General features: G+C 23.6%; 1 protein-coding gene across 12 annotated transcripts in view; it reads right to left on the reverse strand.

Annotated features, from left to right (window-relative positions):
- Positions 1–27,445, reverse strand: part of LOC127284003 (calcium/calmodulin-dependent protein kinase type II alpha chain) — a 194,742-nt gene that overhangs the window by 47,844 nt on the left and 119,453 nt on the right. For all 12 annotated transcript variants that reach the window (XM_051309257.1, XM_051309256.1, XM_051309266.1 and 9 more), the window contains exons 4-10: positions 25,902–25,956; positions 23,087–23,225; positions 22,674–22,776; positions 22,170–22,348; positions 20,530–20,652; positions 20,349–20,432; positions 13,779–13,821 (exon numbers count right to left, since the gene is read on the reverse strand). In XM_051309257.1, the coding sequence (XP_051165214.1) occupies positions 13,779–13,821; positions 20,349–20,432; positions 20,530–20,652; positions 22,170–22,348; positions 22,674–22,776; positions 23,087–23,225; positions 25,902–25,956 (726 nt within the window). The remainder of the gene's footprint in view (positions 1–13,778; positions 13,822–20,348; positions 20,433–20,529; positions 20,653–22,169; positions 22,349–22,673; positions 22,777–23,086; positions 23,226–25,901; positions 25,957–27,445) is intronic.

Genomic DNA, 27,445 nt, shown 5'->3' on the forward strand with positions numbered 1-27,445 from the left:
CAAACATGAATAAAAGAAATAATTTTTCATTTAAATATTGACGTAAATGAAACATTTTGTTATTACAAAAAAAATAACAAAACAATTACTAGAGAATGTATTAAAAAAATTGTTTAATTATTAGAAGCATTAGAAATTCATCGATATGTCAAAAATGAATGATTATGAAAATATTATTTGTAGTAGGTATATAGAGAAAATAACCTTTTTACATGCGATGGTTGTTTACACTCAAAACATATTTAAAATATGGAATAATGTATGTGTTAAAGAAGTATTAAATATTCATGTACAATTAGGGCACAATTCAATGTATTAATTACATGTATACAAATTACAAAACAGTTATAATTAACAATGAACAGTATATAGAAATATATTTTAATAAAAAAGGACAGAGGTAGAAGAAGAAGTAGAAGAAGTATAAGAAGTTACTAAAAAAAATTATACAACTCATCATTAGTTGCAAAAAAAATTTTTTAAATATATATATTTACACTTAATTGATTTATAATAATAAAACGGAAAGATTAAAAATTAAAGCGCAGAAGGATTGTCAATTTTATGGATTTTTTTTCTACTCGTAAAGTTAGATAAAAGCAGTATTAAATAGGTCCCATTTTCTCCTCGAGTAGTAATAACATTTTTTTTTTAAATTAAAAAAACAAAAATTAAACTTTAATGTTTACTTGAGAGAAAACTGTATTCAAAATATGTATAATATTTTTAAATACCAATATTTTAAGAACTAGATACAATAAACAAAAAATAATATTAAAGAAAAAATTACAAAGTACATATGCACAAAAGTAGAGTTTGAAATGATAATAAAATAAAAAATAATTACATAATGAAATTATAAAAAAAAAATTGTGTAAGAAAAAATATACGTAAATAAATAAATAATACAAAATAAATATAAATAAATATTTATAAATGTAAAGAAATTATAAACAAATTAAATAATATAAAATTAATAATAATGCTGAAATAAACATAATATTTCTAAAAACATAAAATATTAAAGGCAAAAAACAACAAAAATTTTAAATCACAAATAATGTAGGTATATTTTTCGAATTAAAAAATATAAAAAAAAAAATTATTCACAGATATTAAAAATTATTTGATATACCTGTGATATTGTTTTTTTTGTCCCCTTTGAACCATTTTTTCAGATCCATTTTTTTAAAAAAAAGAATAATTAAGATTTAAATTTAAAATAATTAAATGATTCCTAACACTCACTAATCGAAATTTATAATTGTATAGCTTATACCGTCACGATTTAAACTGAGACTCCAAACACTATCAGCTCACTACAATACTTAATAAATAAACGACAAGGACAACAAATACAAATTACAAGATCATAAAATAATAAAACGAAAATTTTAGGTATAGACATTTACCATCATTTGGTTTAAAATCCAAAATTTTGTAATCACATTTTATAAATAAATATTTTTTCTCATGAAATGTTAATTTATAAATGTTTCAGGGTGATGTGATTGTTATTATTTTACTTGTAAATATTCTATGCAACGGGTGAAATTTTAATAAAATGAAATTAATGTTGTTTTGGGGGGGGGGGGCATTAATTTTCTTCTTGACAATATATTTAATATTTAAAATTACACTATAATTAAAAAAAAAAATTAAAATACAAAAAATTTGTTAAAAATTTTTTAAAATAAGACTCGAAATTCTTGAACAAAACAAATTTAAACTTCTCTAATAATTTTTATTAGTTTTCATTGCTGGTTTTTTTTATAAACTTTTTTCATGATTCTGAATAATCAATCGTATAGATATTGAAAAATTTTGCATAATTTTTTCAAAAAATAAAATTTTTGAAAAATAGGAAAAATGGAAGCATGAATATGTTCTAAAAACAATTAGTTAAAATTTTCATTTTATGGATTTTCATTTGTCATAATTATTTTTGAGTAGAATTTTTATTCTTTAGAACTATTATTTTGCAGAATTTTCATCAAAACGATTTTCTATATTTTTTTTGATAGATTGATTTTAAAAATCGCGACGAAATCTTTCTGTCGATTGTTTGTTCGGCCGTTTGCAAATTTGGACAACTGAAAATTTTATCAATTAGAAATTCTGTTAAATGATTTTTCGTTTAAAAAATATCGACACAAAAATCAACCGAAACAGAAATCTACCTTACCGACTGATGGTGATAAGATTTTTTTGAAAATTGAAAATATAAAAAATTACCGTCATAGAAATCTAACTTATCGACTGATAGTAAATTTTTTTTGAAATAAAAAACATTTACCGACATAGAAATCTAACTTACCGACTGATGGTAAAAAGGGTTTTTTGAAAAATAAAAATATAAAAAATTACACTTATATGGAAATTATATCAAATAATAATTCGAGCAAATGAAAATTCATCTGAAAGAAAATTCTTTGCAATGAAATTCTACAAAATAAAAATTTTTTAAAATGCCTATTATGTTAAATGAAAATTCGAACAAATAAAATTCCTTTGAAGTAAATTTTCGTTTATATAAAAACATTCTGTAATATAGAAAATCGTTTTGATGAAAATTCTGCAAAATACTAATTCGAACAAATAAAAATTCGGTTCAAATATAATTATGACAAATGAAATTCTATAAAATGAACATTTGTAAGTTATAACTAATGATTTTTAGAACATAATCCATGCGTCCAGCAAAAAATTGAAAAACAGATGAAAATTTTTTTTTTTACCAATTTTTATACTAGAATATGATTTTAGGTTCTGAAAAAATAATGAAATGAGAAATCACAACAATCACATAACCTTAATAATAACCTTTATATTTTTCGTTCCTATCAATGTTTTTAGTATGCAATTTTTTTTTATTAAATATTTCATTAAATAATTAATAAAAAAAAAGATGAATTTCATAAAATATTTTTCTCGAGGAGTAAATGGGACGAGAATTTTTTTTTTTTTTTTTTTTTTAATACAAAAGAATACAAAGAAGAAGAACAAAATTTCCAATAAAACATTAAATGAATGTATAACACTTCTTACTGTTTCCTTTGGGATCACAGCGTGGATCAACGAGATTTTCAATTGGTTGCAGGGTCAATTGTGGAATAGTTGGTCGTGGTTGATTAAGTTGGATTGATATCATTATCGTTCGTGGGTGGTAATAGAAGTCAAGGAAAGAAAACACACAGAAATCTCGTTAACATCGCTTTTTACCGTTTTTGTAAAAAAAAAATGGTTGAACAATACTCCTGAGATTTTTTTTTTGTTTTAATTATATATATATATATATATATATGGGCGATTCTCCAAAAGGAGGGCATTTGCATAGTATCTAAAAATTTTATCATTAAATAAATCATTAATTAATTAATTTACTATAAACAAAAATGTCAAAAAAAAGTGTCGCCCTTTCCTTTAAATTTTATTAAAATAAGTAATAAACGTGAAACTTTTTCTATATTTATTTATAATTTCAAATTTGTAATTTATTTTTTATTTGAAAGACGATAAAAATAACCATAATTTAGTTAATGTCACATTGAAAAAAAAATTAATATTTCAGTGCCCCTTGATGTTACGTCCCTGACAAACTAATTGAGGTTAGTTTACCGTTTTATTTTTATAAAATGACTGAAAGTACTTTATCAAGACTTTTTTCCACTGCCTTAGAATAAATTTTTTACCGTGATCACTTTATGCATAACTTTATTTAGTACTAATTAATATAAATTGATAAAAGAAATCGAATTTCCAGTTAATTTAAAAAAAAATTTCTTCCTTGAAAATGACCTGTTTCTGGAGAATCATCCATACGTGATTTTATTTTCATAATTAAAAAAAAAATAATAATAAAAAAGGCAAAAATGAATATTCAAATTAATAAAAAAATATTTGCAATTTGAAAACGAATTTTCAATTCAGTTTAGATATTAAAAATATCATAAGTACTCCCACCAATCAATGCGCCTGCCTTTAGGCGCATAATTGAGTGTTGCGTAAACTCAAAGAGAGGGAAGCAAAGAGTGAGAGAAACATGAGCTCCTTTCTCCATCTCTTTCTCTTCTTTGTCTCACCACTCTTCGTTTATAACTTGAAACCCAAGAAACGCATGCATAATTCAAAAAAATTAATTTAAAATATTGGAAACTGAAAATTATTTAATTTATATAAATGTTTTATTAAATAAAAAAATTATTAAATTAACAAATTAGTAATTAAATGAATGATTAATATTTTGAAAAAAGTATAGTGTTCTAAAAAAAATGCATTTTAATGATATTTCAATGTAGTTTTTTTTTCTTGAAAAAGAAGTATAAGGAAGGCTTCAGTAAAGATTTTTTTTTTTTCTAAAAGTGAATGCAATACATGCAGAAAAATTAATTTTTTTTTTATTCCAAAAGAATAATAATTAGGAATTTTCATTATGCATAAAACTTTATAATTTACTTATTGCACTTGTGTAATAATCTACAGTTTTTGAAGCTAAAGAATTCATTTTTACTTTTCTTTTATATATCTAAGCAAAAAATCTATAGAATAAATGAATGTTTAAAAACTGGAATTATTAATATGCAAATAATCTACTTCTATTGAAAATAAATGGAAAACGTGCATGATGCAAAAATTCAATAAAAATCACTAGCAAGGGTTTTTATTATGCAAAAAGAGACAAATTTTTCCAAACAGAAAACAAAAATTTGTCTCTACTTTTTTTTTCAAAGAAAACTACTTTTATTTTCTAAACCCTCAGACTGAATTCTTAAATTAGATTCAAAATTAAAATTACTGTACTCAAAGGCAAATAATAATTTTTTCTCAATAAATTTATTTGATTTAGAAGCCTGCCTTCAATTGCTTGGAAAGCATTCTTTTAAATATATTTTTTATTTTAAAAGTACCTATAAAAAAAAAAAAAAAAAAAAAAATTCTAAATGAAGAAATGATGAAAAATGAAATTTAATTTCGAAGAATGCAGCCTGAATTTTTTTTTTACTTAAATTTGAGGACTAGTAAGATGTGTAAAAATTTAATATACATAATTAAAAATGTGTGTAAAGGTTTTTTCTTTAAATCAAAATTATTTGATTTAAATATTAAAATGATATGTTAATGAAATAAGAAAAATTTGCGTAGCACCTTCGGCCCACTTCGCGCAGACAATTTAGATCATTTTTTTTTTTTGGAAATTAGCGATGTCACTCACATTTTCCAAAAATTTTGCTTCAATTAATTAAAGAATTTCAATTTTTCTTTCACTTATTTTTTTTAAATTCTCATCATAATGAGAAGGTATTATTTTACTTAAACCACAAAAAATTTTAAGCTATTAATAAATTTAAAAAAAAAATTTGTAATCTTTATATAAAATAAAAAAATTACAAATTTTTTAAAGTAAATGTTAATGTGACATCATCAAAAATTGGGTTAGGGGAATGGGGGATAAGATGATATATATGAAATTTGGAAAAAATGTGACAAAAATTATGAAATGCGATTTATCGTAATTATGTTCGCCCAATGTACAATTATAAATAAATGAAAGATTCAAAAAAAAAAAAAAAAACACGTAGAAACTTCAAAATCAAAATTTCGAACTAAAGAAATTTTCAATTTCCATGTAAGAAATTTTCGGATTTTTTTTATTCGAATTAATTGATTAATATTCGTGAATGATATTTGCATTTGGTTTGCAAAAATTTAATAATTTGTGTACCAATTCTGTTTTTAACGTCAATAATTTTTTTTTATATTTTTAATTTAATATATAATTTTTTTTAATAATTATTTTTCTAAATATTGTTAATATCAGAAATTATTTTATTTACAAGTTTATTTTAATATATAAATATAAGGGGTAGAAAAAATAATTTCTTTTTTTTTATTTTAATAAAAAAAAATTAAACAAATAAATAAAGACATAAATAAAGAGATTATTATTTTATATTATATAAAAAATTAAGTAGTCATTTGAATTAATTTTTTAAAATTCCTACCTCATAATTATTATTTTCTACAAATTTTTATTAATAATTTTTTTTTTTGCCTAATTTGGTGAGCAAAATCATTTGTTTTATCATTTTAAATATTTGGTGGAAAAAAGAAGAAAAATACACAATTGAATTTTAAATGTTCGCGCTTCTCTGAGGATTTACAGATACTTCGGGGATTCCCAAGGATTTGAAACTTCCGGCGGGAAATTTAAATTATTCATTGTATTCCTTTTCATTTAATTAATTGTATTAATTTTCTATAAAAAAAAATAAGAAAAAAACATTTTTTAAAATAACAATATTTAATTACTTTTCCTTTTTTTAAAATTAATTTTACCGTAAATAAAAACTCCTAAATGGGGAAGGGGATAAAAAATAAATTTCTAGATTTTCCCACAAACATTATTAATAAAAACAGTATTTTTTTCAGTAAAAATATGAATGTTAATTTTAATACTAATTTAAATTTTATTTTTTAATTTTTTTCTATTATTAGTTTATTAAAAAAAAAAAAATGAAGAAATACTAATAACTCAGTAGCGAAAAATATTTTGCTTTGATTTTATTCCAATTGAATATCTGGTTTAAATTCAGGGCAAATAATGTTATATTCGCGAACTATTTAAAAGTACAGTGTTTTCAGGCCGTGTTCGTATTTTTCACACCAGTCATGGAAAATCTTGTGGCACAAAATTCAAAGGCTCGTGACAGAGTTGACGCCTGGGGGGAATTTAATACTGAGTTTCATGCAATTTTCTCACCAACACTGCAAGTAATCTACGAGGAAGTTCTCTCTTACTTTTTTTTTTAAATATATATACATATAAAATGTACCGAGAAAAAATATATTAAAGTCTCAAATAGATTTTTATTTTCTAGCCAGAAGAGATGCGACATCTCCAAAAGAAGAACAAATTCATTTTATTTGTTTTATTCATTTTTCAAAATATATTTTCTATTAACAATGAAAAGTTTCTTTTTTAAACAAAAACATTACTTTATAAACGAAAATATTTATTTAAAAAAAAAAAAAAAAAAAAAAAAAAAAATGATAAAGAATATTAACTTTTGAAATTCATTTTAAATTAATAGAATTTTTTTTCCTGAATATTTTAAATGCAATAATTACCTTTAGGCTATGTATATTTATTGCGAATAAAAATGCAATTCTATTTAAAGGAACTAATTAATTTTTCATTTCCACTTATATTTACTGGAATTTTGAATCTCCAATGTAACACATTTCCCTCAGTTGAAGTTTAATTAAATTGTTAAATTAAATAAAAGGTGAATTTCCTGCGATACACAATCAACAGAGTACATTGATTTCAAACATTGATGAGTTGATATTGAAATACGCAAAATACTGTAAAATTAAGTACGATAAATATTTAATCGTATTCAAATTATATATATATATAATATATTTGTAAAAATGTGTGAAAAGACTTTTTTTTAAATTTAATGTTAATTTAAAATTTTTTTCATTGAAAAATTCAAAATAATTCCATAAATCAAAGTTAATTGGACAAAAATATTACAATCCTAATTATTAAAAAAAAAGCAAAAAAAAAAGAGAAAGAATTTTACGTTTAAAAAAAAATTTGAATTTATTTGAAAAATTAAAAATAAAATTTAATTTGAAATTCATTAGTTTCCTATCAAAATAAAAAATAGAATTAGAAAAAAATTAGAAAATCGGCTTTTTTTTAATTTGTTAAAAATTAAATTGAAATTTCCATTTTGTGAACTACACGACAAAAGTGGACTTTAATACAATAAAATTTTTAATAAGTTTTTGAATAATTAGAGCGTGCTGTGTGGTATTGGTGTATTGGCCAGGGTCGAGGTGAAGGTTTACATACACTATAACACTCAATAATGAACAAATAAATGTGTATGCATATTATAATATATATGGGCGAAAATTCGTCAAGCGTACCAGCCTCAAAAATAAAAAAAAGTTCCAGAATCAGGCTGATACTTCCCTTAATTTTATTATAGTCCTAGTAAAACTATATTTAAAAAAAAATGATTTTATCCAAAAACAACGAGTTATTATGTTACAAGAGCTCGAAATTTGTAATTTAATACATTTCTGTAATTCGTGTTAACATAATTTCCATAAAATTTTATTATGCGAAATTAAAGAAGTTTTTTTTCCTCTATTTTAAGAAAATAAAATTCTTTTTTTTCTATTTTCGAAAAAACGTTTTTTCTTGAAATTTAATAAAAAAAATTAAATTTTCTTCACTTGGGGGATAAAAAATTTTTTTTTTCTGAGACGCTAATGCCGAAAATTAATTTTTAATAATGATTGAGGTACAAAAGTCTCACGACAAAAGTTCCAAAAAGAAGCTCCAAATTTAAAGGATCAAAAATTTATTTTCCAAAGTACAAAATTTCCAAAGCCCAAAATCTCCAAAAATAAAATGTCCCAAAGTATAAAAGTTCGAAAATAAAAATTTCCAAAGTAAAATTAGTTTGAAATTAATTAATTTTATATAATTTCTAATATATAATATAATATAACAATATATGTAATATAGATATATTTATTATAATTATAAAAAATTAATTTATTTTAATATTGTTCCACTTTGAAACTGAAAAAATAAAAGAAAACAATTTTTGGAAAAAACGAATACTAAAAAAAAATACTTTGGAAAAAATATCCTTTGCGAAAATAATAAATTAGGCCCTTAGAAATTGTAACTTTTGTCTCCATACCGTTAGAATTTTTATTCAACAGAATTTCATTAGAAAAAATTTTTATTTTTCCAAATTTTTATTTGTTCAAATTATTTTTTAAAAGTATTTCCATTAAATCGATTTTCTATATTACAAAATTTTTACGCATAACTGAATATTTACGAATTTCTATTTGACCGAATTTTCATTTGTCAGAATTTGTAATTTCTAATTTGAACAAATAAAATTTTTTGTCAAATGAAAATTCGATCAAATAAAAATTCTGTTCAATGAATTTTCGGTTAAGGAAAAAAATTATGTCTCAAGTAAAAAATTAAATTCAAAAATACAGAATTTTTTTTTATTTTTCGATGTATGGTACGTTTGACGAATTTCTACCAATATATATTGTATACAAATGCATAAATGCAAACGTACTTAACTATTGAAAAAAAAATAGGGACAAAAGAAACAAACGTTTTGCATTAATCCAAAGATTTTTTATACATAAACGTATACACAAATGTAAAGTAGGGCAATTTTTTCATTCCCAAACGGAATGTGCAATAACTTTTGAATCATACAATGTTGCACAATGTGCTTTTCGACAGCTGACTAAAAAAAATTACTGTCTTGTGTCTTTATATAAAAATTTTTTTTTTCATTACTGAAAAGCGTCGTTTCAGAAAAGGCCTACACATTTTTTTTTAGCAATACCAAACACATATCATTCACCGTACATTCGTCAGTGGACCAAAACAGTTTAAGATTTAATCTTCATATCAAAAAATATTTTAATTTTTCCACCGGTTTTCTTTATTTAAAATTTTTTAATTTTTTATTTTTAATTAAAATTTTTAATTAATTACAAATTTCTTTTAATTTAATATAAAAATAGTTTAATATTCAAAGTATTTTTTTTAAAAAACATAAAGTGCAATAGAAAATAAACTTGGAAATATATTTCTGATGAAAAGTAATTTTTAATGAAAAAAATGCAAAATAAATCCGCTAAAATAAAATAACTTTGGACGACGCGAGCTTTCAGGATATCAGAAAATGCATTAGAGGCAATTTCTATCTAATTGATGACATTCCTATGCGTTGTATATGGTCCTTAAAATGGTAATTTCGAAACCTCGATTTCCATTACGAAAATCTATTATGAATCACATTCTGTGGCTATATAATATAATCAATTGTCCAGAAAACGGAAATTTCTATTGAATTGATTTTAATATTAAAAAGAAACAAAATAACAAATAATCGTCAATATTAAATTTAATTTTTTTATTTTATTACCAAATAAAACTAAAATTAAAATTAATTTGACAAAATTTTGAAAGATCCAGTTGTACATTTTTCGAGAAAAATTATTTTCAATCTAAATTTATAGTTTAAATAATAAATAACTATTTGCCTTTTTTTGTTTAAAGTTTAGTAAAAAATTATAATTTTTATCCAAATTTTTACAAATAGTTCAGTTTGTTATTTGAAATCTCTACAAATTTGTTTGTTAAATTTTGTTAAAAAATTATTGAACAAATCAAATTTTTGTTTCTTATAATTTTACAACCAAATATTATTTAACAAAAATAAATAAAAAGAGAAAATCTTTAAAAAATAAAAATTGTAAATATTTGTAAAAATTAGACAAAAATTGTAATACTAACTTTAAATTTAAAAAAACACAAAAATATAAATAATTATAATTTAACAATAAATTTTGACTTAAAATAATTTCTTTCAAAAATTATACAACTGAATCCTTCAAAATTTAGAAAAATTATTTTCAATTCTAGTTTTATAATTGATAATAAAATCAATTTTTAATTTTAGGTTATGTCAAACGGCTGGAACCGTCTTAAATTGAATTTAATCATTGATTGATCAAAAAAAAATTAATCCATTAATTCAATAATATATTAAATTTTAATTTTTTTTTACAAAAATAAAAAAAAACCCCACATGGAACTCTTTTTGATGATCCGATGATATGAAAAAAAACTGCTTGAGTCCACTGTTACGAATTGTGATACCGAAAAAATGAGAAATTTTCTACTTATGAAAATGAAGGAGAATTTGATTTTCTTTTTTTTTGACAGAGAAAATTCTTTAATTTACCTCGAGCATTTACATATTATAGAAAATTCAACTTCTCTTTGACGATTTATGAAAACCAGGAATTTCCTGGACAATGTGCAATGATCCTTGCAAAATGAGGTGCGAGCCAAGTGCATATTTAAATGTAAGTATGTACATGATGGGATGAACATGTCATATATATATATATTGTATAAAATGCGCATGTCATATATTCTGATGTGCCAAGTGAGTAAAGACAAAATGAAATTTAAAATATTAAAAATCTCAAGTTCACTGAACTTTTCATGATTCATGAGAAATTTTTGTTCGTGTAATAGAATTAAAATGAAAAGAAAAAATAATTATAATCAAGTTCCTTGTGCCACTCTCGAGATATTTAAACAAAAATAAATCACTAATTTTAATTACATTTCCGTCTTATTTTTGTAGAAAAAAAATCTTGATCCAAAATGATTCTGACAATAAATAAGATAATTTGATGTAAATTAAATATACGGAATGTTCTAAAAATCATTAGTTAGAATTTTCATTTTATGAAATTTCATTTGTCATAATTATTTTTGAGCTGAATTTTTATTTGTTCGAATTAGTATTTTGCAGAATTCTCATCAAACCGATTTTCTATATTACAGAATTTTTACATATCCGAAAATTCACTTCACAGAATTTTTATTTGTCAGAATTTTTATTGGATAGAATTTTCTTTCAGATGAATTTTCATTTGTTCGAGGTATTATTTGATATAATTTTCATATAACCGTAATTTTTATATTTTCATTTTTCAAAAGACCTTTTTCACCCTCAGTCGGTAAAGTAGATTTCTATGTCGGTAAATTTTTATTTGTCAAAAAAATTCACCATCCGTCGGTAAGGTAGATTTCTGTGTCGGTAATTTTTTAAACGAAAAATCATTTAACAGAATAATTTCTAATTGATAGAATTTTTATTTGTCCGAAATTGCAAATGGTCGAACAAACAATCGACAGTAAGATTTCGGAGCGATTTTTAAAATCAACCAATCACAATTTTATGAATAATTTTTCATTGGTTGATTTTAAAAATTCCGAAATCTTTCTGTCGATTGTTTTTTCGGACAAGTAAAAATTCTATCAATCAGAAATTCTGTTAAATGATTTTCCGTTTAAAAAATTACCGACACAGAAATCTACCTTACCGACTGATAGTGAATTTTTTTTTTGAAAATAAAAAATTTACCGACATAGAAACCTACCTTACTGACTGATGGTAAAAAAAGGTTTTTTGAAAAATGAAAATATAAAAATTACGGTTATATGGAAATTATATCAAATAATAATTCGAACAAATGAAAATTCTATGCAATGAAATTCTACCCAATAAAATTTCTTTAAAATATATCTATTATGTTAAATAAAAATTCGAGCAAATAAAAATTCTTTGAAGTGAATTTTTGGTTATATAAAAATTCTGTAATATAGAAAATCGTTTTGATGAAAATTCTGTAAAATACTAATTCGAACAAATAAAAATTCGGCTCAAAAATAATTATGACAAATGAAATTTGATAAAATGAAAATTCTAACTAATGATATTTAGAACATAATTATGCGTCCCATTTACACTTCCACTAATTTTAATTTTCACTCTCATTTTGACTTTCACTGCTTCTCATTTTCCATTATTATTTATTTTTATTTTCACTTTCAATGATTCTCATTTCTTTTTAGAAAAATTTTTGTGCAGTTTTGATACTGACGCTTCTAATTTTTACATCCACTGATTTTTTATTTCATTTCTGTTTCCACTGATTCAAATTTGCACTTCCGCTTTCATTTCCTCTTCCACAGATTTGAAATTAGTGAAAGTGAAAATAAAATTGATAGCGAGAATAAGAATTAGTGGAATTAAAAATGAAAGAAAAAAAATAAAATTGCGAAATATTGGAAGTGGATACTGATTCTAGTTTTTTTTACTTCTGCTTTCACAGATTATAATTTTCACTCTCATTTTTACTTTCACTGTCACTTCCTTGTCCACTAATTATAATTTTCACTTTCACTTCCACTGATTCTAATTGTCACTTTCACTAATTTCTAATGAGCGAAAGAAGAAATGAAAGTCAAACTGTAAATGAGAATCAGTGGAAGTAAAAGCAAAAATAAAAGTAAAAATCAAAATCAGTGAAAATGAAAATAAAATTGAAAAATGAAATCAATGGAAGTGAAAATAAAAGTAAAATTAGAATCAATAAAAAATACGTTAGCATAAAAGTTTACTTAAAAAAAAAAATGTTTTTGGAGTTCAAGATTTTTTCTCTACCATTTTTCCAATTGAGAACTTAAAAAATAAATTCCATATATTTTAAAATTTCATCAATTTCTATTTAAAAAAGATTCAAGATTAAAAAAAAATATAAATATTAAAAAAAAATTCACATATATATGTTTGATTTAAGAAACTCCGTCAATTTAGATTTCAAATGGATGTGAATGGAAAATATTTACGAGTTTTACAATATAAGCTCCGCAAGTGCGGATATTGTGTATTGAAAAGAGATGGATTCTCGATGAGAATCGACAGTTTACAGAAAATGGAGATAAAGCATATAGCACGGCTGATTTTACGGTTTTTGCTATATAAAGAGAGTGGCATGAAGAGTGTAGTGTGATATATATATGTTTTGCAATCTATGGTGATGCATGTTTGGATGGATAGATTAATAGGAGGGTTTATATATATATATATATATATATATATCTCTGCCTGCTCCAGCTAACTCTCTCCATCTCTTCCTACTTTGATGCAAAATAGTACACTACGATTTCCATATTCGCATATGTACCGCTCGAATAGACGATTTTAGAGAATATGTTAATTGTCACACTTGAGAAGGCAGAGAGGGTTAAAAGGTACACAAATGAATAAGAAGTGAATACAGAATTTGTCCTAGTCGATGAAACGCTGAAGAGGGCCGGAGGTACTTACCCTGTGTATCATACTTACTGGAAAAGTTCCGCGTTGCTATCATCGTTGTCAGAATGGCGCCCTGTTGAAAATAATAAAAATTGTCAATTAAAATTATTTCAATATTAATTATTCAGTTTTATAAATTAATTTACAATTTCAAAGACATTTCAAGGGCTTTTAATTAATATAGAGGGATAGTGACGATGCTCAAATACGCAACGTTTATAATAAACGATTTTTAAAGAAATAATTTATTAGAATGAAAAATTTTTAATTTTTGTCTGAAAAATGTTTTTTTGTTTATTTTTTTTATTTATAGTGTATATAAGGATATTTTCAATAATCACTGAATTAGGTCATAACAAATTGTAGAAAATAAAATTTTAAATATCATTATAACATTATTGTTGAAATAGCGCAGAGAAATAAATTAAATATTCAATAAATTGTTATTATTATTATGAGAGGCAAAATTAATAACAATGTAAATTACAAAAAAAAAAAAAAAAAAAACAATTTTAATGAGGATGGTGACAATAACATAACCTTTAAAAATAGTTTTTAACGCAAACAACTATTAACAAATAAATATTTATTTGTATTAAATAATTATTATTTCAGTCAATTAAATTATATTTGCTTCAAATACAGAAATTATTGATTCACATACAATTTATTTAATTCAATAATTTTTGTATTTGAAACAAATACTATGTAATTGACTCAAATAATAATTATTTTATACAAATAAATATTTATTCGATGATCTATTTGAGTCAAATAAATATTTCATTCAATATTATAATTAACGAATATAAAGTTCAAAATTTTTTTTGAAAATGTAAAATTTTTCATATAAATTCCTCAACTTTAAGGACAAATCTATCACTAATATAAACGAAAATATTTTTCTTGCAACATTACAACGAAATCAAATTGAAATGCTCTTCAAATGACATCATTTATGATTAGAATTAATAGAAAATTGACATAGCTATTAAATTTTAATTTTCAAAGTCATAGTACTTTAAGTCTGATCCCGTACAAATATACTAAAACACATAAAATCAATTTCATTTTTTTTTTTTTTTTTCGAAAAATATTTCTCCAAAATATTGTCTCTTAACCTCAGGAATTGTGGCCTCATTCTGCCTGCAAAAGATGAGTTTGTTTATCAATGCCTTCATGTCGATATATTGCCAAGAAATGTCACGAGTCTTCAGTGTAGAAAATCAATTTTGAATTTAACATTCAATTGAAGGGAGATTTTTTTTTCATTCTGTTCAAGAGCGTCAGTTATCATTTTTTTTTTAAATTCAACAACATGGCTTTTTCAAACCATAATCACAACTATAGTTTGTTATTTTCAAAGAATGAAAGAAAATTTTAAGTTTATTACTCGGTTATCTTTAAAATAATAAATTGTGATGATAAAGATCACTTTGAGACAAAAAAAAAATATTAAAACAACAAAATTTCTGTTTTCTACTAATGAAAATTTAAGGCCAATTTTTTTACAACTATTTGTCAATTTATTAATAAAAAAAAAGAATAAAATTAAATTTTGATAAATGAAAATTCTATCATTTAAAATTCTGTTGAATGAGAATTCGATTAAATTTTAAATCTAAATAAATAAATAAATTCGAATTTTTCAAATTAAAATGTTGGTAAATAGAAATTCTGTAAAATTAAAAATTCTTTCGAAGAAAAATTCGATACCTAAAAATTTTATTAAGTAAAAATTAGTTCAAAAAGAAATTCTGTCAAATGCTAATTCGAAAAATGCAAATTCGTCTAAAAATGAAATTTATTAAAAGAAAATATTTTAGATAACAAAAATTGTTGCAATAAAATACACTTCTTTTTATTTAAGTAGTAAAAAAAGAAATTAAAAAAAATGAAGGGTTAAAACGTTAAATTACAATTATTACAGATAAAACTCCATAAAGAGAGTCGTATTAGTCACGATTAGACACGTAAGAAAATTATTAACTCAAATAAGATTAGAAATTATGAATAGTTTTCTTCGCTAAAGAAATGAGTACAATATTTACTTTATTTTTCAAAAAAAATATAAAAAGTTAAAAGATAGTTTAACTGGTTTTATTTTTAAAAGTTTTTACCATCGAAATTATAATTAAACAAATTTTTATGACAATGACAACAACATTAACTCAAAGTGATCGTTATCTTCACATTTTATTATTTTTTATTTTCAAAGAAGTTTTAATTCAATAAAAAAATTTTTTTATTTTAAATTTCCTTCAAAACGTTTTTGTTCATAAAAACAAAAAAATTCTGTTTCCAAATATCAATTATCTTTTCTTGCTACTCAAGATCGCAAATATTAATTAAGTAAAAAGTGTATCGTTAAATTTATAACAAAAAAAAAAAAAAAAAAAAAAAAAAAATTCGAAACATATCATAATTTTTAATTAGTTAAAATATTTAAATAATTTTATAGTTGTAATTATATTCGTTTTAAATTTTTCTCGATTTTAATAATAAAATTACCAATGTTTTTATTTTTAATTTCGAAACTATGATATAAATATTTTTAATTTTTTTAAAATTCTTTTGGTAAAAATAATTGCGTAACGTAATGGAAGTTTAGAGATAATTGTTTTGTGAGATATTTAAGAGATTATAAGAAATTGAAATTGTTGCACGAAAGTGATTTAGATCTTGAAACGCGTCACTTTCTCGTGTTGTTCGTGTCACAACAAGAATTCGAGACCAACTGACTTGTGACAATAATATTGTGTCCACAATCAGTGACAGTGACGTCTTAAAGAAGGGACACCATGATTTTACTCAATAAATCTGGATTTCCAAAAATAATCGTTTCAATCTTCATCATTTCAAAAACAAAGAGAAAATTCAAAATTTTATTATTAGAGACCAAGTTTCAACTCATTTTAATTTCAGTAAACTGGAATCTCAAATAATTTTGAAGAATTTGTAAAAAAATTATTTTTTTACACTAATTAAAAACAATTATTACTATTATCAGTAATAATTACAATTATTAATCAAAATTATATGTAATTTCAAATTTTTCGCCTATTTAGTGTAGAGGAGCGAAAATTAAAAAGATATAAATTAAATGAAATTAATTTTTGTAAACATGATGAAAATTTTTTGTTTGCTACATTTATATGTTATGATTTTTTTTTTCTATATATCCTTGAATTTTATGTCCCTGTGAGGAGAAATATATATTTTTGAGTTGAGACCATATTTGACATTAATATGAAGGAGCAGAGAGTCTGCGAGGCCAGGGTTCACGGTCGAGATGTACAATATAGATGCAAATTTCATGAACTCACAACTCAATAAATAATACATTGATTTTAAACAAGCGACAGATGAGAAAAATAATTTCTGGTCAAAGTTTTATTTTTAGAATGCAACTCTTGAGAAATTAGAAAAAAAAAGGTACCGAAAAAAATTATCTTTTGGTTTTTCATTCATAATAATTTCTTAATCACTAACGATAAATAAAAAGGGTTGACACAAAGATTTCATTATAATTTTTCCTGATTTCGAGACAATATTTTGTGTTTTTTCCTTGAAATTTTTGAATTTTTTTCTTTTCTATTAAAAGTGATTTTATTTTTAAAAAATTGTGATAAATGAAAATTTGACCAAAGGAAAATTATTTTGAACAAACATTGTATAAAGAACAATTCAAATTTATAAAAAAAATTCAATTACATATTTTCAAAAGTTTTTATAAAATTCTTAGTAAAAAATTCAATTATTTTCAAAGCTTTCAATCAAATTTTAATTTTACGTAATTTCAATTATTAAACAATTCTTTTAATTTAATATATTCAAAAACTCAATATGTTCAAAAATTCAATTATTTTCAAAAATATAATTTAAATTATTATTATTTAAAAAAAAACTTTATTATTTCATAATTTTTAATAAATTATTCGATAATTGAATTATATTTGAAATTTTTATAAACTCTTTCAATATTCAATTATAATATCAAAAAAATTTAATTACAGATTTTCGAGATATCAATTATTTTCAAAAATTTAACAAAATTTAATCATTAGCAAAAAATTTAACTGCCAAACTTCGAAAATGTAATTAATAAAAAAAATTTTAACAAAAACTCTTCGAAATATCAATTATTTGCAAAAATTTTTAAATCAAAATTCTCTAAAACTCAATTATTGTCAAAAATTAAAAAAAAAAATTTCAGCAATTCAAATTAACAAAAATTCCAAATTAAAATCTTCTGTAATTCAATTAAGCCTAAGAATCTTAAAAGAAACTATTCGAAAATTTAACTATTTATAAAGTTTTATCTAAAATTCTTCGCCAAATCAATCATTTTTAATAAATTTTTAAAAATTTAATTATTAAGGTTAGCCACTAAAAGCGAACAAAATTCAAGGCTTTTTCACGGTTATTCCTAGTTTTAAAAAAACAATTCTTACTTTATTAAAATTCTAATGTGAAAATTCTTAAGGATACTTTGTTCTACTTGATTTCCGATCAGAAATTATTCATTATTTTGGGAAATATAAATACTTCAGAAAAAAGGTAACAGAGAGAATTTTTAAAGTTTTCCTAATACTGTCTTGCACAATTTTTGATTTTTATAATTCGTATTTTTTTTAATCAAACTTGTTTTCACAAATTCTTAGGCAAATTTTCATTTTTTCAAGAAAAACAAGGCAGACTAAAAATTTAGAACAATTCATCGCAAGTTTCAATTTAAAAGAAAATTAAAGTGCGAATTTATGAAAAAATTTCAAGATTGAATTAAAAATTCAAGGCGTAACTAAATTAACGTTGTTTCTCTGGTTTTCAAGGTCAAATTTTGAATCAGAAATTTTCAAAAATTTAATTATTCTTTGAAATTAAAAAAAAAATTCAGGACTATGAATTTACAAAAAAATTTCAATTTAAAATCGCCTGAAATTCAATTATTTCTAAAAACATAACTTGTTAATCTTCAAAAATTCTATTATTTTTAAATATTTTCAAAAATTTTGATTGCTAATAATAGTAAAAAAATGTGTCAATTTGATGTTGGAAATCAGAAATTTAATAAGATAATTGCATGAATTTTAAATGCATTTTGATGATTAGCATTTTTTGTCATTACATTTAATTCTTTGGATCTAAATTTTTCCTTTTAATTTTAAATTGTAACCGTTTATGTTAAATTAAAATTTTTATAGTATTTTAAACTGTCAATATTATTTCATAAAATTTTAATAATTCAAGGTTTAGTTTTAAAATTCAATGTGATTTAAATATTTTTAAGGTAAAAAAAATAAATTCAAGGTCAATTCAAGGTTTTTAAGGGTCACTGGACACTTTCATTATTCTGCCGTCCCAACAAGAGTAGCAGTAACTACATTTTGGTTAAGTCACTTATTGGTGGCAGTGGCAGTGGCAAGTAGGTGACTCATCCTAAATGCAGATACGGTTATTCTTGTTGGTGCGGCAGTATTAACACAAGAACATTTTAAGTACCTTATAATAGCAAATCTATTTTTCCAACATTTTTCAAACACTTTTGCTTCCTCGTGGAGGAAGCTTTGTAGTCCTTTAGTTTATAAAAATTTTTGAAAATGGTGAAAACAAATTTTCCTCTATATAGAAACATGTTATATGAGATCCTGATCAATTGTCCGGATGTATGTATGTGTGGATCGTTTTTGTGAACACGATATCTTTAACAGGTTTTAATGGATTTAGGTAAAATTTGGTAGGCTTATTTATCACATTAATCTCTCAAAAATGACGAGAGGATTTTTAAAAATACCCCCAAAAAAAATATTTTATCGCCTTTTTTCAAAAATTTTTTTTTTAATTGATAAAATTTTTAAATAGAAAAATTTAAGGTAATATATAATATAATCGTCTTCTTTACGTCAAGACGAATCAATTATTATATATAAAGTATAGATTTGATTGAAATTTAAAGAATTAATGAAAGTTAAAGAAATCAAAAATTCACATTTTAGCTAAAAAATGTTGTGTTTATTAAAATTCAAGTTTATATATGAAATAATTTTATTCTCTATATTAAAACAAATTGATTGGTATATATAAAATATAAATTTGATTTAAATTTTAAGAATTAATAAAAATTGAAAAATCAAAAATTCATGTTTTAGCTAAAAAATTTAGTGTTTTTTTAAATTCAAGTTAATACATAAAATAATTGAATTCTTTGCATTGAAATAAATCGATTCGTATATATAAAGTATATATTACACCCAAAATGAATTAAAATTTTCTGAATTTTTCAAAAAAATTTAATGAATTTAAATCAGTTTTTAACTCGAAATGTTTTAAATTAATTAATTGAATTAGAGAAATTCATAGCTTCCTCCACGAGGAAGCAAATTTTTTGCTTCACACAATGAGGAAGCAAAATGTTTATGAAATATAAACATAAAGGACCTCCTCCTTGTTTTTAAATTCCCTGACTTCCCTTTCCTGATAAATAACACAGGAATTAACCATTAAAATAGTAGGACTTATCTCCTTCCAAAATATTACACTACCGCAATGAGAAATAAAATAATACTTTAAAAATGTTAATAATAAAATCAAAATTCTTACCTTTAATTTACGCCTAGCGTTAAATTTCTTCAAGCAGTCTACAGTCTCTTGTCTGTGGACAACAGATGCAACACGTTCTCGTTGCTGTAATACAAAAATAAAGAAGATTATCGTTAGCGTTGAAATTTATTTCCAAGACGTGATGTGTGAAAATTGAAAGAATAATATGTAAAACACGTACGCAGATCCATGGGTGTTTGAGGGCCTCGCTGGCGGTGATCCTTTTGCTGGGGTTCACTGTGAGCATCTGATTGATGAGATTCTTTGCCTCTGGTGTGACAGTATCCCATTCTGGCGTTGGATACTAGAATGAATTTTGCAAAAAAAGGAAGAAAATTATGTAACCTCTTTAAATTTGACAAATTTCTTTGCATAATTTTACATTTATTTTTCATTATTCATGTGACCTTACGTCAAAAAAAAATTTTAGATTATATTTATGATTTTTGGAATAGCGAAAATACTTGCAAAAAATTAACTTTTAATACAAAACAATTATGTTGAATTTTCTATTATATAAAAAAAAATTCAATAAAAATTAATTTTAATTTTACCTAATTAGGAAACCTAACCTCAGATTAGTTCAAGCATTAAAACTGCCATATACAACAGTAAAATAAACTGCTGCCATCTGTAGGTCTTTAATCAAACCTTTTTAGATGTAAACAGTGTTGCGTGATAGTTAATTCGGTAAAAAAAAGCCAGTTAACTGTACACGGAGAAAAAAATTCCGGCTTTGCAGCACGGAAGTAGTTGGTGAATTTTTCGCCCGGCACATTTCTGCCCCATAAAGTATGAATTCATACGCTTTCTACGCGACGAATATCTGTACTACAAGTCCAAGTCAAATGTACTTTGGTAGCAAGAAATCGTGCTGGATTCGTAGCGACGTCACGCGAATAACGCAAGCACTATCAAGGTGCTTCTTTTCCACGAGTTCCGCCCTATTTCGGTAAGAAGAGCTTCTTGCAAATACACTTTTGTGCAAACGTTTGAGAAAATTACCTTTTTTTTACATTTCACTTTATAATATTACTTTTATTCACTTTTATCATACTATTATTATATTATTCAATAATTAAATTGATCAGACTTCTTTTACCCATTATAGTTTATTTATTAGAAACAATTTTGCAGTTATATACCATAAATGGCTTTAAATTGAATTTTTAAAATACGTTCTCTCAAACGTTTGCAGGAAAGTGTATTTGCAAGAAGCTCTTCTTACCGAAATAGGGCGGAACTCGTGGAAAAGAAGCACCTTGATAGTACTCGCGTTATTCGCGTGGCGTCGCTACGAACGCAGCACGATTTCTTGCTACCAAAGCACATCTGACTTGGACTTGTAGTACAGATATTCATCGCTACAGAATTCATACTTTACGGGGAAGAAAAGCGCCGGGTGAAAAATTCACGAACTACTTCCGTGCTACAAAGCCCTGGTTTTTTTCTCCGTATAGAATATACACACATTTTTTTGCGATTTTTCAAATTCAAAATTTTTTTTAATAATGCTAATCCATAATTTTAGTTATGAAAAAATTACTTTCCGTAAAAAAAAATGTTTTTAAATAATAATAATACAGTTAACCGTCCCAGTAAAGCCGCTTCCCCAGTTTGTGGAGCGAGCTTTTCCCCCACTACTATTGTCTTTCGAATTTTATATACTTTGATCTCAGTAGTGCCTGTATAATATGTACCAGCGAGTCGAAAGTGGGGGAATCCCAGTTCTTGGAAAAACATTGCCCCTTTCCGCGCTGACCGGGTTTACTGGGATGGTTGACTGTAATAATAATGATAATAATAATAATAATAACTTACGTCGTACGATCCTTGTTTGATCTGTTGATACAACCGATGTTGATCCTCGTCCCAAAATGGAGGATAACCGACCAATAGAATGTAAAGGATCACCCCACATGCCCAAATATCTACTGGTTTTCCATAAGGTTCCTTTTTTAAAACCTCTGGACTGAGGTAGCCGGGCGTTCCTGCGAAACCTGTTTTGCAAAAAAAGTATAATATTTGAAGCATTTTTTTTCCGATAATAATAATAATAATAATAATTTTTACCTAACCAAATCTTTGTGAAACTTTAATTTTAATAAAAAAAAAAGTTGAAAATTCTGGGCGCCCTGTCTCTATATTGAGTAGAGGGTAACGCGTGAGAATACCAATCAATACGCGTTACACTCTACTCTTCAAAATTTAATGCACAAAATTCTCCAAAATATATTCTAATTAATTTCAAATAATTTAATAAAAATTATCCAATAGATTAAATTAAAATATGAAATAATAAATAGAATAGAAATTGTTACTTACCATACCATGCTTGAACGTCACCTTGAACTTCTATAGCTAATCCAAAATCTGCTAATTTTACAGCTGCCCCCTTTGCTTTACTAGCGAGAAGCAAATTTTCAGGCTGAAATAATAAATATTAGGGATTTCAGTATTATTTCTTTGAAAACTAAGAATAAAAAATTTAACAAATAATTCTAATTAACAAAATTAATATTGTCACAATAAAGAGGACTTTAGAAAGAAAACGAATTATAGGTTATGTTTACGACAGTTTTACCTCGATTAAAAATCTCTTTTTGTTTCTGTAATATCAAAGTCAGTTTTTTCGAAACAAAACCTATAATTTTCTGTTTCTAACGCCTCTTTCTTCGTAATGCGTCACATATTTTATTAGACGTTTTATAATTTGTTATTATTATTATTATAATAACCTTAAGATCCCTGTGTACGACTCCGTTGTGATGGCAGTGGTGAACACTTTCTAGAATTTGTTGAATACAATGAGAAGCGTCAGCTTCACTGTAAAATTCTCGGGCAACAATGTCCTCAAAGAGTTCTCCGCCAGTAACTCTAAAAATTGAAAATATTTTCCAATTTTTTTAATTATACAATTCATTTATTCTAACTTTATTTATTTAAATTATTTTATTAATTAAATCCTACTTTTTAAGGATACATAAAACATAGAAACTAAACTAACATAAGTAAAAAAAATTCGATTTTTTTTGACAATTGAAATATTTGGAAATTCGGTCAGATAAAAATTCAAATTTTCATAAATTCGATCCCTTAATAATTCGAACTTTTAGAAATTCGATCTTTTGTTAATTCGAACATTTGAAAATTTCTCCAATTAGAAATTCGATCTTTTAACAATTTCTATCATTTTAAAATTCAATTTTCTGATAATTCAAGCTTTTCAATTATTGTAATTTCTAAAAATTCGATTTTTTGGCAATTCAAAACTTTAACAATTCGATTTTTTAATTATTCGAACTTTTAATAATTTGATATTGTCACGTCACCGTAACATTTTTTATAAAAATAATAATAATTAATAAATAAATATTTATATAAAATAAATTCTTTTATAAATAAATATATTTGTAAATAAATAATTGTTCTTTAATAAACAAATATTTGTAAACAAATATTTGTGGATAAACAATTGTTTATAAATAAACAAATATATTTATAAATAAACAAATATATTTATAAATAAACAAATATATAATATAATCATGTCACCGTCACATTTTTTTAATAATAAATAATAATTGTTAATAATTAATTTTAATAAAATAAATATTTTTGTAATATTAAATTATAAATAAGCGTTTATAAATAAACAAATATTTGTAAACAAATATTTGTAAATAACAAATGTATTGTTATCAGAAATAATCAATGTAATTAATATAAATCAATATGTAAAATTGTTATATTTCATAAATGTGTGATGTTCTTAATATTTAAAAAGACGATCTAAAAAAGCAGGAAATCTATTATGGAGTCACCACTACTAACAGAAAAAGCAATAAAGATTTTTCGTGTCTGTGAGGTCCCGACATTGAATCTACCCATAGAGGCGAACTGGTCCCGCTGCGAGAAATACATTGGAAAATATTACTATATAATGGGAGACCTTTCACTAACAAGGCAGTCCCAAATTATACGTAAAAAGATCATAGTATCGAGTCCCAAATTATAAGCACGGAGTTCATTATAACGAGTGTAATAAACAGTTTTTTAAAATATACATTGAAGATACACAAATGTCATCATAGTTCACAAGTGAAAATTTTACATATTCAGAAGTTTTCGTCAGCCTAAAAATACCTGTGTCAATAAGGTGATAAAACTTTTACGACTTAGAAGATATAATCTTAGTAGACCCGGTGTTCAACTAATTGAAGAGTCATTACAAAGTTTATTTAAAGGTAAATAATATGAATCTTTAAAAATAAGGATTGTTTGATTGTCTTAATAATTGAGAACATTTAACATTTTTAAATAAATAATTTTCATATTGTATTTTAATAAACATTCATTTAATAATCCTTTCCCCCACTTAGTTAATTTAACTAAGTTAAATTAAGGAATTAGATCAGGGTACAATTATAAGTTCAGCTTAGGTAAAATTAAAAATTATTTAAAATATGACATAACAATATTTTGATAATTCAAATTTCCAAATATTCCTTTTTCTTGTAATTCGAACTTTTTAAAATTCGATCAAATGGTTTTTTGACTTTATGGAATTTAAGATTTTAATAATTCGATCTTTTGCAAATTTAGGCCAAAATAAGGCAACTCGAATCCCTGCTCACGATTAACTCAGTTTAGTTAGTTAATATTTCTAAATTTCAAAATGGCGGATTCAATATGGCGACGATTTTTAAAAATCGTTCGAAATACTTTGAACTTTGTTACTCGGGGGTTTTTGGGGTCATGGATTACGAATCCAATGTCAGTTTTTTAAAATCCGCGACCTATAAACGATTTTAAAATTTTCAATCGCCATATTGGATCCGCCATTTTGAATTTTAGAAAACTGACCACAGATTCGTAATCAGCTGCCTTAAAAACTATAAAAACTTTTTTTAAATGTCCATTGTTTTTCCTGAGTATAAAAGGTTTAAAAAAAAACTATAAATTATAAAAGATTTTTCTTTACACGCCATTTTCCAATATCTGGAAAGTAATTAAAATGTAAAATTCATTGAATTGATCACGCACACTGTTAAGTAATATTAATTTTCATTCAGAATTAAAACAACCATTTTTAATTGATATCTCACATGTGAGTGATTATATTTATATATATGTATAAAAAAACAGATGAAATTAAGAAAAAATCAATTTATATTCATAAATCGATTTGCAATTTTGCCTCGGCCGGTAATCCAATTATGATTGACGTGTTCCCTCGTTGTTTCACCTGCCCTCATGCGTTTTATTCTCTACGCTCATCAAAATCGAAATGCATTTCTCTGAGAAATGACATTTTGTCGTTACAGTCAAATATTACTGCAGATGCAATTAATTGTACATTTTTTTTATTGTCAATTTACATCTTTGTTTTAAATACTATTTTCTAATAATAAATAAATGGGTTTAGAAAAATTAAAATTACAAAATTAATAAGAGAAAATTTTCTCACAAAAATATTAAAAGTGTATTAAAATAAAAAGGACAAAATTTTATGCCTAAAGATTTATAATTATATATTTTTCTTATACTTACAAGTCAAAGACGAGGTAGTGGAAGTTTTCTTCTTGTATACTATCGTGTAATCTCACTGTAACAAAAAAAAAAGAGAATACATTTTTAAAAGGTTAACAAATATCGAAAAAAAATTTTAAATAATTTTTATAAGTAAGATATATTATTTATATTTTTGATATAAATTATAACATTTATATATATATATTTTTTTTTATTATAAATTGTAAAATTTATATTTCGACGAAATTAAAATTTACTTTTTATCCTAGAACAAAATATCATTGCAATTAATTATCGTTCGTAAAATTTTGTATTTTATACATATTAAAAATTCTGCAATATATAGAAGGGAGTTAAAAATATTTAGAGTATTCGGATATTATAAAATTAATAACATAAAACTAAAATTTTCCATTTTATTTGCTAAACGATATTTTCCCCGAAACATTATGTCTCCATTAAATTGAACAGATAATTGCAGCTTGGCATTACGTACCTATATTATCGCCAAATAGGATCGCAATGTCACGATACAAGCATACAAATTCTGATTTACTGACAAATTCCTGTGTATAGTGAGATAAAAAAAAATCTATGTATACTGGAGGCTAAAATTTAATAATAATTTTTTAAAAATTTACAATATAAAAAATTAAGAATATAATACGAGCACTTGTTGTTTAATAACTCATGAAACTAAAATTTAAACCATTATTAAATAGATATATAATATTTAATATATACATGTACATAAATTTATAAATTATTCATCAATCTCTTTGTCAATTGCAGAAGCCCCATTTAGTTAATTATTCAAATATTAATGCGCTGTCATTAACTATTTGAAATTATCCAACTAATTACGAGAGGCATAACCAAAACTAATTAGATTAGAATCTTTATAACTGCAAATTTCCCCAAATAATAACAGTATTTCATACAAATGTTATGTTCCAGTTTTAAATTCAGAATTATTTTCAAGTTATGAGCCTGCATATTTTTTTGTTATAATTCATTTTTACAAAATTTCATAAAACTTATAAAATCTTCTATTATATTAAGTTAACAAATTTCCAATAGCGACAACGACAAGGAAAAATTTATTTACACTTAATTTTGAATATATACCAATAAAATTACTCTTATTTCGAAAAATTACTCAACACATTTTTTTTAAATCAAAACATTTTTATTTTCCGATTTATAATAAAAAAAAAAAAATTTTAATATTTATTTAAAATTTATTGTTGTTACGCAAATTTTTGATAAGAAAATGTCATAATTGTAAAACATTGAATTGTGACAATTTTTTTTTATGAATTATAAAATTATGAGGATATGCCTCTTAATATAATTGTTTAATGTAATTGCTTTTTGTGCCATTAAGGAGGTTCAACCCATTCACATAAGCTCAAACTAAAACGTAGTTTTTAACATTACTAAAAATATATTTAAAATTTATTACACGCAAATTCGACAGATCGACAATATTGTACAATTTTGGAAAAAAATTATTTTAAGTTAAAATATGTCGACTAAAAGTCTAGTCAAAGTAAACCATT

Source organism: Leptopilina boulardi, unplaced genomic scaffold (assembly GCF_019393585.1).
Source record: "Leptopilina boulardi isolate dan_hultmark-lab unplaced genomic scaffold, ZJU_Lbou_2.1 LbouV2_316, whole genome shotgun sequence".
NCBI classification, from domain to species: domain Eukaryota; kingdom Metazoa; phylum Arthropoda; class Insecta; order Hymenoptera; family Figitidae; genus Leptopilina; species Leptopilina boulardi.